Source organism: Carlito syrichta, unplaced genomic scaffold (genome assembly GCF_000164805.1).
Source record: "Carlito syrichta isolate Samal-C Ts95f unplaced genomic scaffold, Tarsius_syrichta-2.0.1 Scaffold308899, whole genome shotgun sequence".
Taxonomy (NCBI): domain Eukaryota; kingdom Metazoa; phylum Chordata; class Mammalia; order Primates; family Tarsiidae; genus Carlito; species Carlito syrichta.
The window spans coordinates 279,563-291,649 of record NW_007252995.1 but is presented as its reverse complement, the minus strand read 5'-3'; the positions used below and the strand labels follow the sequence as shown (position 1 = coordinate 291,649).

General features: G+C 38.9%; 1 protein-coding gene across 1 annotated transcript in view; it reads left to right on the top strand.

Annotated features, from left to right (window-relative positions):
- FAM193A (family with sequence similarity 193 member A) overlaps nucleotides 1–12,087 on the top strand; it is a 79,937-nt gene that overhangs the window by 28,923 nt on the left and 38,927 nt on the right. The window contains exon 7 of the mRNA XM_008066383.1: nucleotides 2,084–2,335. Coding sequence (XP_008064574.1) covers nucleotides 2,084–2,335 — 252 coding nt within the window. The remainder of the gene's footprint in view (nucleotides 1–2,083; nucleotides 2,336–12,087) is intronic.

Here is a 12,087-nt window from a genome sequence, read left to right as displayed (position 1 = left end):
TTCCTTCCATCTTACATTTGCTTTTGAACCTCTTTAGTGAAATTTTTATTTAGTTATTGTACTTTTTCACCTTCAGAATTTATATTCTTTTTTGAAGTTTCTCTTTAATTCTCTGTTTGTTGAATCGTTGTTTCCATGTTTTCCTTTAATTCTCTGAACCTGTTACAACAGCTGATTTTATAGCTTTGTGTGCCAATTTAGCATCTGGACCCACTCATAACCAGTTTCTATTGACTGTTTGACTAGTCATTTTTTTTTTTAAGTGAAAGCAGGATTTATTGAGAGGACAGAAAAACTCCCACAGCAGGAGGGAACCTGAAGGGGTTGCCCAACTATTCATTTCTTAAATGTTGAACACGATTTTTCTTTTTCTTTGCATGTCTTATAATTTTTTCTTGAAAAACTGGACATTTAAAATAATGCGGCAACTTTGCATTGTGACTTTCCCTTTTCAAAGTTAATTTGTTGATTTTGTGTTTCTTTGCTTTTGTTACTTTCCTGGGTTAAGTTGCACAATCTATATGCCCCACATTATGTAGTTAGTTGCAATGTCTCAACTCACATACTTTACTCTGTTTTTTAGCTTGATTTTAGAGGTCTCCCCTTTGTCCGCCTTGCTTATTGGTCAACTGATTACTTGGGCAGAGGTAGCCCCATGCACTTTGAAAGCACAGGGGCTCCACTGCTCCACTGTTTGCTGATGTACCTGTGTATAGGTTGCTGAATGCACTCAGTGCTCAGCCCGATCTCAAGTCATTTCTGGTGGCCCCTTCCTCTGGTCCCTGCAGTCTCCTCTGTGCATGTATCATGGTGTCCTGGTTAACCAGTGAGTTGTGGACAGCTTAAGGAGCCCTCTCATGGCTCTCTCATTTCCAAGTTCTTCATTTTGCATCTCCTCTGCCACTTACCCACATAAGACCCTTGTCTCAAGCTAACAGAGCCATGGGCTTTCTTTCTTGTTCATTCCCTTGTGAGTTCACTGCTTTTATTGCTTTAGCCTCTGCCTAACAGACATTAGGCTGCCCTTTTTGGGAAGAGCTGATTTTTACTGGCACCCCTGCTTGCTGGGTGTGGTGGCTCACTCCTGTAATCTCATCACTTTGGGAGGCTAGGGAGAGAGGATTGCCTGAGTCCAGGGGTTCAAGACCAGCCTGGGCAACTTGGCAAGACCTCATCTCTACAATAACTCAAAAAATTAGCTGGGCATGGTGGTGCGTGCCTATAGTTCCAGCTCCTTGGAAGGCTGAGGTGGAAGGATCACCTGAGCCCAGCAGGTCAAGGCTGCAGTGGCCGAGAGCGTGCCACTGCACTCCAGCCTAGGTGACAGAGTAAGACTCCAATTAAAAAAAAAACAACTCCACTCAAAAAAAAACTCTGGTGCTCACTGCCAGCGACTGAGCTAGGGGTGGAGTGCAGAGAGCAGAAAGGGTTCCACACAAGAATGCCAGACTCCTGCTATTCTTCCCTGAAGTTCTAGCTGATTTGCATGAATAAATGCTTCTCAGTATTTTCCTTTGGCTGATTTTCAGAGCCTCAAAATGGTTGCCATTGACAATTGTGTTCAGTTTTACATTTGTTCTGAGGGAGAAGAGCCACTGACCTCTTTATTCCACCTTAGCTGAAAGTCCCATCTCTACTTCATTTTGGATAATCTGTGTAACCATTTAGGAAGCAGTTTGAGCCCAAGTGGAGCCATAGCCGTCTATTGGTTTTACTCTCCTTAGTGCCAGCTCCCTCTCTCCATTCTGTCATCTTCATTTCCCTTCTCTCTGCTCACATTTGGGAAGTGAAATTATCTGCATCAGGCATCGGATGTAGATCCATGGCTGCCACCTGAGCGGACATCCAGCTGGGGAATGAGATGTACCTCTCTTCTCTTTGCAGCTTCTTCAGTCCGTCTTCTTGGGGTCCCTCTTTTCATTTCAAGGAGGGGCCTGGTCAACTCAGGGTTTTAGGACAAACCCTGCCACCTTTATATTTGCTTTGTAACTACTTAACAGAGTGTGAGTGACTTTAATTGAATCCACACCATTCTTTGTTTTCACTACATAACTAGTGAGATTATTTTTTTCTTTCCTCTTAGGCTGAACAAGCTCCGAACACTTGTGAATGTCATGTTTGTAAACAAGAAGCTTCTGGACTAACGCCATCTGCAATGACAGCTGGAGCCCTTCCTCCTGGCCATCAGTTCATGAGCCCGGAAAAGCCCACACACCCTGCACTGCACCTTTACCCCCACATCCATGGACACGTGCCTTTGCACACCGTCCCACACCTGCCTCGTCCTCTCATCCACCCCACCTTATACGCAGCGCCCCCCTTCACACACAGTAAGGTAAGTTGGGACAGAGAGGGCCTGGAAACTCGCCCATCACTAAGATACTACAGGAGTACGTATTTAGACAGACAGAAGTCTGTAAGTTGGCAACTTGCATAGGACAACATCTGCTCTTGATAGGCAGTTCTGTAAATGAATTGCCATAATCTCTTAAGTACTTGTTATGTTGAACCTTTACAGTTGTAAAGCAGTCATGAAGGCCATGGTTTATTCATTCAGACTTAAATAGAACAAACGGGTTTTTCAGATGATTTTGCTAACAGATTAAACTTAGGGATACTTCCATACAAGTTCAGCTATCTGCTCATGACCCTCTGGAGTATGGTTCTTTTTCCTTAATGTAGTGGGTAAAATAATTTGAATCTAGCATGAGTCATTTACCATTGATTGGACTGTACAAAGTCTAAAATGATTATGCTTCTTTAGCGTGAAATTTAAGGTCTTGTAGAAGTACATAAGCCTAAAGGAGGAACTCTAAGCACAGTGCCTTAGAAATCATAGTACCCGTAGGAAGGGGAGGTGGGGATGAGAGTCTGCCAGAAACCACATGTGCTAGGAGCCCATTCAGGAAATGAAGTAAGGATTTAGAAAAGACTGGTTTTTATGCATTTCTTCTTAGAGAACCCCATGCATATATTTAGCATCTTAGACTTTGCAGTGAAATTTTTAGGTTGATTTTATCTTCTGGATCTGAGCTTTGCCTCTCTGTTTTGAACTTACTTTTGTTGACTTGCCATAATTCTGATTGTTTTTTATTTTTCTTTATACTAGTTATTCTAGTTCAAAGTTAACTCTAATCAATTAAAAATAGAAATTTCCCAAAACTCTACTAATTATTATTTCAAACAGTGATTTTAACTGGAAGAGAAAGGGAGGACATGACATAGAGGGGCTTTTCCAGACCACGTGCATGTTTTTTTCTCCCCACGAGGGGTCTCTCTGAAGTGGGTTATGTGTAGCCCATGAGTGAGGTTTGTTGTGTGTTTGTTGTGGAGGGGCATAGGTGGGAGATTAATAAACACAGGTTTAGAGTAGAGTATAACACATTTGTCACATTCTATTATAATTACTTGACAGAACCACACAAAAGTTCATGCTCAAATTTTGTTAGACTGAATATTGCTCAATTTGAACATTTCGTAATGCCTTAATAATAGAATGCTTTTAATAGCATCTTTCAGGTATATAGTCAAAGCCAGACTATTTCATGATCTGACTGGTTTGTAGCCTGTTTTTCTCTGGGTAAATATGAAAGGTTAGGAAGTTTTCTACTCCTTATTCTTCACTGAATAGGATTCAATTTCCTAGTCCTGAGAAAAGATTATAGAATGTTCCGTTATATATTTTTGCTGGTGTAAGCAATTCAAGAAATAGTTTCTAAAAATATTCAAGTAAAGTAGTGAGATTGTTTATTACCAAAGACTATTAGAGCACTGTAGTTAAAAACTAATTCTTTTCCCCGACTTTTGGCCTTTTCTCAGGAAACTAAAGGTAGTCTATGTAAGGGTCATAGGAGAAGAAAAACATTTTAGGAGGATCATTTATGTTTAATATCGCTTCTTTCAGTCAAGTCTATTTATTCACTGATTCATTTAAAATGCATTAGTTGGAGGGCATTTTTATTTGGAAAAGTAAGATACTATTGACAAAATGTTTAATTTGTACCTTGTATGAAAATATTTGTTCCTCTAAGCAAGCCAGGCTTTTGCGAAATTGCTTGTGTTACCTGAATTAGTTTAATTTGATTGAATGCTGTGGATATGTCTGTAATCTAATGCATAATGCTTAACAACCCCGGAGGAGTCAGAGGCACTTTTCAGAGAGCTGTATTAAAATAGCACAAACTTTTCTTCAGTTGTATTAGAGTACATTCTTAGAGACGATCAAGAGCAGGATTTTCAGTGTGGTGTTCTGAATGTATTTGGAAAGCAAAAGGTGGGTGCTGATCTTAGAGGATAGGGGTACTGAGGTTCTTCTGACCTGTCTTTGTCTGCATCCATTTTCGCATTGTTGGGACCTTTAGGAGTTTCTGCTGTGGAACAGTCACAGTTGTTTCCTTTAAGACGTTATGCCACTATAGTTGTAATTCCAATTTTTTTTTCTTTGAAAGTAGAATTTATTGAGAGGACAGAAAAGCTCCCACAGTGGGAGGGGACCCAAGGGGGTTGCCTTTAATTCTTGTTTTAATTTATACATTGGACATTGTGGGTAAATATTTAGTACCATAGTTGTTTAGGCTGAGTACTATGAAAATTGTATTTTCTTGAAATTAAAAAAACTTGAAGACTAATTTCTTTTTTCAAATGTCTTCATACTAATGATACATTTAATTTGTATGTTGAGATAAAAGTTATTTAAAAGTTCAGAGTAATTACAGAGGAAAATACAATAATGAAATACTGGAGGAAAAATGTAAACTATAAACCAGGGAATTTAATTTAAAATGTTTGGGCATCTCCCAGCTATTTTTTTGTTATTGATTTGTACTTTAATTCCATTGTGATCCAAGAACATACATTTTGTGATTTCTTGTTTTTTTGAGTTTATTAGGGTGTGTTTTATGGCCCAGAATATGGTCTGTCTTGGTGAATGTTCCATGTAAGCTTGAGAAGAATATGTATTCTGCTGTTGTTGGATGAAGTGGCCTACAGATATCCATTATATCCAGTTGATTGATGGCGCTCTTGAGTTCAACTGTGTTCTGACTGGTTTCTGCCTACTGGATCTGTTTATTTCTGATAAAGGGATAGTAAAGATTCCAGCTATGATAATGGATTCATCTGTTTCTTTTTGTAAGTCTATCAACTTTTGCCTCACATAATTTTATGCTGTATTAGGTATATACACATTAAGGATTGTTACATCTTCATGGAGAATTTAGTCTTTATCATTATTTCATGCCCTTTATCTCTGCTCTCAGATCAGCTTTGTCTGAAATTAACATGGCTCCTCCAGCTTTCTTTTGATTAGTATTGGCATGGTATCTCTTTCTTCATCCCTTTACTTTTTTTTTTCTTTTTTAAATTTCTTTTTTGTTTAGAGACAGGTCTCAATATGTTGCTCAGGCTGGTCTCAAACTCCTGGCCCCAAGCAGTCCTCCTACCTTGGACTCCTAAACTACTGAGATTACAAGTATGAGTCACTGCACCCAGACAATCCCCCCCCCTTTTTTTAAATTATAGTAAATATGCATAACATAAAATTTATAAGGTTAGGCTGGGCTCAGTGGCTCATGCCTGTAATCCTAGCACTAGGAGACAGGAAGATTGCTTAAGTCCAGGAGTTTGAAACCACTAGCCTGGGCAACATAGCGAGACTTCATCTCTACAAAAATAAAAAATAAAAAAATTACCTGGGCATGGTAGTACATACCTGTAGTCCCTGTACTCAGGAGGTTGAGATAGGAGGATTGCTTGAGCCAAGAAATTTGAGGCTGCAGTGAGCTGTGATCATACCCACTGCACTCTAGCCTGGGCAACAGAGTGAGATCCAGACTCCAAAAGGAAAAAGAAAGAACTTACAATGTTAAACCATCACCGCCATCCATCTCCATAACTCTTTTCATCTTGTAAAACTGAAACTTTTGGGGGTTTTTTGAGTCAGTCTCACTCTGTCATCCAGGCTGGAGTGTAGTGGCACACTCATGGCCACCGAAGCCTCAACCTGCTGTGCTCAGGTGATCCTTCCGCCTCAGCCTTCCAAGTAGCTGGAACTACAGGCGTGCGCCACCATGCCCAGCTAATTTTTAGATTTATTGTAGAGATGAGATCTCACCAAGTTGCCCAGGCTGGTCTTGAATCCGTGGGCTCAGGCAATCCTTTTGCCTCCACCTCCCAAAGTGCTGCGATTACAGGCATGAGCCACTATGCCAGCTAAAACTGAAACTTTTCACTCATTAAACAATAACTCCCTACTCCCCTTTCCCCTCAGCCCTAGCAACCACTATTCTACTTTCTGTGGTTGTGACTACTCTAAGTACTTCATTTAAGTGGAATCATACAAGATTTGTCCTTTGGTGACTGGCCTGTTTCACTTAGCATAATATCCTCAAGGTTTCCCCATGTTGTAGTATATGTCAGAATTTCCTTCCTTTTAAAAATAAGACTGGCTAATCTTCATTTTATGGATATACCACATTTTCCTGATCTGTTCATCCTTCAATGGACTCCTACTGTTGTTTCCATACAGTAGCAATTGCAAATAATGCTGCTATGAATGTGTTGTGTGCAGATATTTCTTCCAGACCCTGTTTTCAGTTCTTTTTTGGGTATATACCCAAAAGTAGAATTACTGGATCATTTGGCAATTGTGTTTTTAAATTTTTGAGGAACCAACTATTTCCACCATTCCAACCAACAGCACACAAGGGTTTCTATTTTTCCACATCCTCAATAACACTTGTTATTTTCTGGTTTTTGTTTGGGTTTTTTTTCTTTTTGGGGGGGTTTGTTCTTTGGGGTTTTTTTTAATAGTTGCCATCCTAATGAATGGTAGGTGGTATCACATTGTAGTTTTGATTTGCATTTCCCTTATGTTTAGTGATGGTAAGCATCTTATCATGTACTGATTGGCAATTTGAATATCTTCTTTGCAGAATCCTGATTTAATTCCTTTGCCCATTTTTTAATCAAGTCTTTTGTTGTGGTGGTGCTTTAGTAGTTCTCTTTATATTCTGAATATTAGTCCTTTATCAGATTAGCTGATTTGCAAATATAGTCTACCATTTTTAGGCTTGCCTTTTTACTCTGTTGATACTATCTTTTAAAAAATTTTTTTTAGAGTCAAAGTTTTACTCCCTCACCCAGGCTGGAGCAGTGGTATGACCATAGCTTACTGCAAATTTGAACTCCTGGTCTTTACTTTTGTCAAGACAGAGGTCTCACTGTGTTGCCCAGGCTGGTCTCAAATTCCTGGCTTCAAGCAATACTCCCACCTTGGCCTTCCAAAGCACTGAGATTACAGACACAAATACATGTGTCTTTTGATGCACAATAGTTTTAAATTTTTCGCCTAATTTGTCTTTTTCTTTTGTTACCTATGTCTTTGGTGTCATACCCATTGCCAAATTTAGTGTTGTAAAGCTTTTGCCTTATGTGTTTGTCTAAGAATTGTATTATTTTTGTTTCATTTTGAGTTGGTTTTTACATATGGTGTTATATAAAGATTCAGCTTTATTCTTTTGCATGTGGAATATCCAGTTTTTCCAGTACTATTTATTTATTTTATTTTGTTTTTTATTTTTGAGTTGGAGTCTCATTCTGTTGCCCAGGCTGGAGTGCAGTGGCACGCTCCCGGCCACCGCAGCCTCGACCTACTGGGCTCCGGCGATCCTTCCGCCTCAGCCTTCCAAGTAGCTGGAACTACAGGCGCATGCCACCACGCCCGGCTAATTTTTTGATTTATTGTAGAGATGAGGTCTCGCCAAGTTGCCCAGGCGGTTCTCGAACCCGCGGGCTCAGGCAATCCACTCACCTCAACCTCCCAAAGGTGCGGGATTACAGGCTGAGCCACCGAGCCCGGCTCCAATACTACTTATTAAAAAGACTGTTCTTTCTCCATTGTCTTGACCATACATGTAAGGTTATATTTCTGGGCTCTCTATTCTGTTTTATTGGTCTGTCTGTATATCTTGGTTTATGCCAGTACCATACTGTTTTGATTGCTGAAGCTTTGTAGTAAGTTTTGAAATCAAGAAATATATGTCCGGCCGGGCTCGGTGGCTCCAGCCACCTCACTCCAGCCTGGGTGACAGAGTGAGACTCCAACTCAAAAAAAAAAAAGAAATGTAAGTCCAACAGCTTTGTTCTCTTTTTCAAGATTGTTTTCATTATTCAGGATCCTTTGAAATTCCATATGAATTTAGGATGGATTTTTCTATTTCTCCAAAAAAAAAAAAAAGGAATTTTGATAGGGATTTCATTGAATCTCTAGATCACTTGGATAATATGGATATTTTAACGGCATTAAGTCTCCTAACTAATGAATATGGTATGTGTTCCCATTTAGTTATCTTTTTTCTTTAATTTTTTTAGTTGTGTTTTATAGCTTATATTGTACACATTTTTTGCTTATTTGGTTAATTCCTAAGCATTTTATTCTTTTTGATGTTATTGTGAATGGAATTATTTTTGTAATTTCCTTTTCAGATTGTTCATTGTTAGTGTTTAGAAATATAACTGATTTTGAGTTGTTAACTTTGTATCTTGCTACTTGGCTGAATTCAATTATTCAAACAGGTTTTTGTGTGGAATCTTTAGGGTTTTTTACATATAAAATTAGGTTATCTGTGAGTAAAGATAATTGTACTTCTTCCTTTCCTATTTGAATGCCTTTGATTTCGTTGTCTTGCCTACTTGCTCTGGCTAGAACTTCCAATATTATGCTGAATAGAATTGGACATTCTTGCCCTGTTCCTGATATTCAAGGAAAAACTTTCAGTTATTTACCATTGAGTATGATGTTTTTTATAGGGTTTTTCATGGCTTTTATTATAATAAGATAGTGTCTTTCTTTTTCTAGTTTGTTGAGTGTTTTTGTCATGAGAGAGTATTGAATTTTGTCAAATGCTTCTTCTGCATCAGTTGTGATGGTCAGTAGCTTTTTCCTTCACTTCATTAATGTGGCATATTAACATTGATTTTATTTTTATATATTGAACCATCCTTGCACTCTAGCAATAAATTTCCATTGTTCATGGTACATGATCCTTTTTTTTTTTTTTTTTTTTTTTTTTGAGTTGGAGTCTCACTCTGTCGCCCAGACTGGAGTGCAGTGGCCGCTCCTGGCCACCGCAGCCTCGACCCGCTGGGCTCCAGCGATCCTTCCGCCTCAGCCTTCCGAGTAGCCAGAATTACAGGTGTGCGCTACCACACCCGGCTGATTTTTTGATTTATTGTAGAGATGAGGTCTCGCTGCCCAGGTGGGTCTCGAACCCGCGGGCTCAGGCAATCCACCCACCTCAGCCTCCCAAAGGCGCGGGATTACAGGCTGAGCCACCGGGCCCGGCTCACATGATCCTTTTAATAAACTGCTGAATTCTGTTTGCTCGTATTTTATTGAGGATTTTTGCATCGATGCTTATAAGTGATACTAGTCTGTAGTGTCTTTGTCTGGCTTTGGTATCAGGGTAATGCTGTCTTACTAAATTAGTTAGCAGTGTTCCCCCTTTGTGAATTTTTCAGAAGCTTGAGAAGAATTGATGTTCTTTTAAAAAAAAATTTTGTTTAATTGACCAGTGAAGCCATCAAGTCCAGGGCTTTTCTTTTTCTTTGTTGGGTGATTTTTTTTTTTTTTAAATAGAGAACGGGGGTCTCGCTGTGTTGCCTAGGCTGGTCTCAAACTCCTAGCCTCAAGCTCTCCTCCCACCTTAGTCAGCCAGAGTGCTGGGATTACAGGCTTGAGCTACCACACCCAGCCAGTTGAGTGATTTTTTAAAATTACTGTTTCGTTCTTCATACTACTTATAGGTCTGCTCAGATTTTTCTGTTTCTTCATGATTTAGTCTTGGTAGTTTTTGTGTTACCAGGAATTTTTTTCATTTCACCTATGTTATCCAGTGTGTAGATGTACACTTGTTTATAGTACTTTCTTATACTCCTTTTTATTTCTCTGTAATCAGGAGTAATGTTCCCACTTTCATTTTTTGTTTTGGTAATTTTAGGCTTCTTTTTTTCTTAGTCCATCTTGCTAAAGTTTTGTCAGTTTTGTTAATCTTTCCAAAGAACTATATTCTGGTTTCGTTGATTTTTCTCTTATCATTTTTCTCTTCTTTATGTCATTGTTCTCTGCTGTAATCTTTATTGTTCCCTTCCTTCTGCTAACTTTGGATTTGGTTTGTTCTTTTTCTAATTTCTTAAGTTGTAAGTTTAGGTTGCTGATTTGAGGTCTTTCTTGTTTTTTATGTAAGCATTATAGCTGTAAATGTTCCCCCTTAGCACCTGCTTTTGCTGCATCCTATCAGTTTTGATACATTGAATTTTGTTGTTGTTGTTGTTTTGTTTTTTTAGTTGGAGTCTCACTCCATCGCCCAGGCTGGAGTACAGTGGCACACTCATGGCCACCCCAGTGTCGACCTGCTGGGCAATTCTTCCAGCAATTTTTCCAAGTAGCCAAAACTACGGTCCTATGCTACCCTGCCAGCTAATTTTTTATTTATTGTAGAGACAGGGTCTCTCCAAGTTGCCTGGGCTGATCTCAATCTCATGGGCTCAGGCAATTCCTCACCTTGGCCTCCCAAAGTGTTGGGATTACAGGCTGAGCCACTGCACCCAGCCTTTTTTAAAAAATATACTCTAATGATTTTTAACTTTTTTTTTTTTCTCAGTCGGAGTCTCACTCTGTCACCCAGGCTGGAGTGCAGTGACACACTCATGGCCACTGTAGCCTCAACCTCCTGGGCTCAGGTGCTCCTTCCGCCTCAGCCTTGCAAAGTTACCGGAATTACAGGCGTGTACCACCATGCCTGACTTATTTTTTGATTTATTGTAGAGATGAGGGCTCACCAAGTTGCCCAGACTGGTCTCGAACCCCTGAGCTCAGGCAGTCCTCTCGCCTTGATCTTCCAAAGTACTGGAATTACAGGCTTAAGCCACCGCACTCAGTCGATTTTTATCTTTTTATTGGTATATCTGACTCATCCACAATTAAAGTGATTTTTTTAATGTATTTGAATTAATATCAGCCATGTTTGTAACTGTTATTTTATTCATTATCAGAATCTTCTTTTTCTGCCTTCTCTATTTTTAGTTGAGCATTTTATTATTCCATTCTGTCTCCTTTCTTAGTGTGTTAATTTTACTTATTTTTAGATTTTTAAAATTTTTCCCTAGTTCATTAGTTTACAATGTACATTTTTGACTAATCTAAGTCTCCCTTCAACTAATCTAAGTCTCCCTTCAAGCGATACGTGTAAAACAAACAGCCTTTAACCCAATCCTTCCTTCCTACTCCTTGTGACATTGCTATCATTATTTTTATTTATTCATATTTTAATCACTCACTACATTGTTATGATTACCTTAAACAAACAACTATCTTTTAAGTCAAGAATAAGGTATTTTATTTTACCTTTGTTTAGAATATTCTTCAGTGCTCTTCCTTTCTTTAGGTAGATCCAAATTTCAGACCTGTGTCATAATCTTTCTGCCTGAAGAAAATCTTTAATATCTCTTACAGGACAGGTCTACTGACAGTGGGTTCCCTCAGTTTTTGTTTGTCTGAGGAAGTCTTTATTTCTTCTTCATTTTTGAGGGATAATTCTGCTGGATACACAGTTCTAGGTTGGTGGGTTTTTTTCTTTCAAAACTTTAGATACATTTAACTCCACTTGTTCCTTCGTTTCTAAAAAGCTATCTTCAGTAATTATTTTCCTTGTTCTTCTATAGATTCTACCTATCCCCTCCTGGCTGCTTTCAAGATTTTCTCTTTATTTTGGTATTTTGCAGTTTGAATATCATATGTCTACATGTAGCTTTTTGGAGTGTTTATTCTACTTGATGTTCTCTGAACTTCTTGGATCTGTGGTGTCATTAATTTTGAAGAGTTTTCAGCTGTTATCACTTTAAATATTTATTTTATTTTCTTTTGAGTAGAAGTCTCATTCTGTCGCCCAGGCTGGAGTGCAGTGGTGTGCTCATGACCACCGCGGCCTTGACCTGCTGGTCTCGGGTGATCCTTCCACCTCAGCCTTCCAAGTAGCTGGAGCTACAGGACATGCCACCACGCCAGGCCAACTTTTTTTTTTTTTTTTT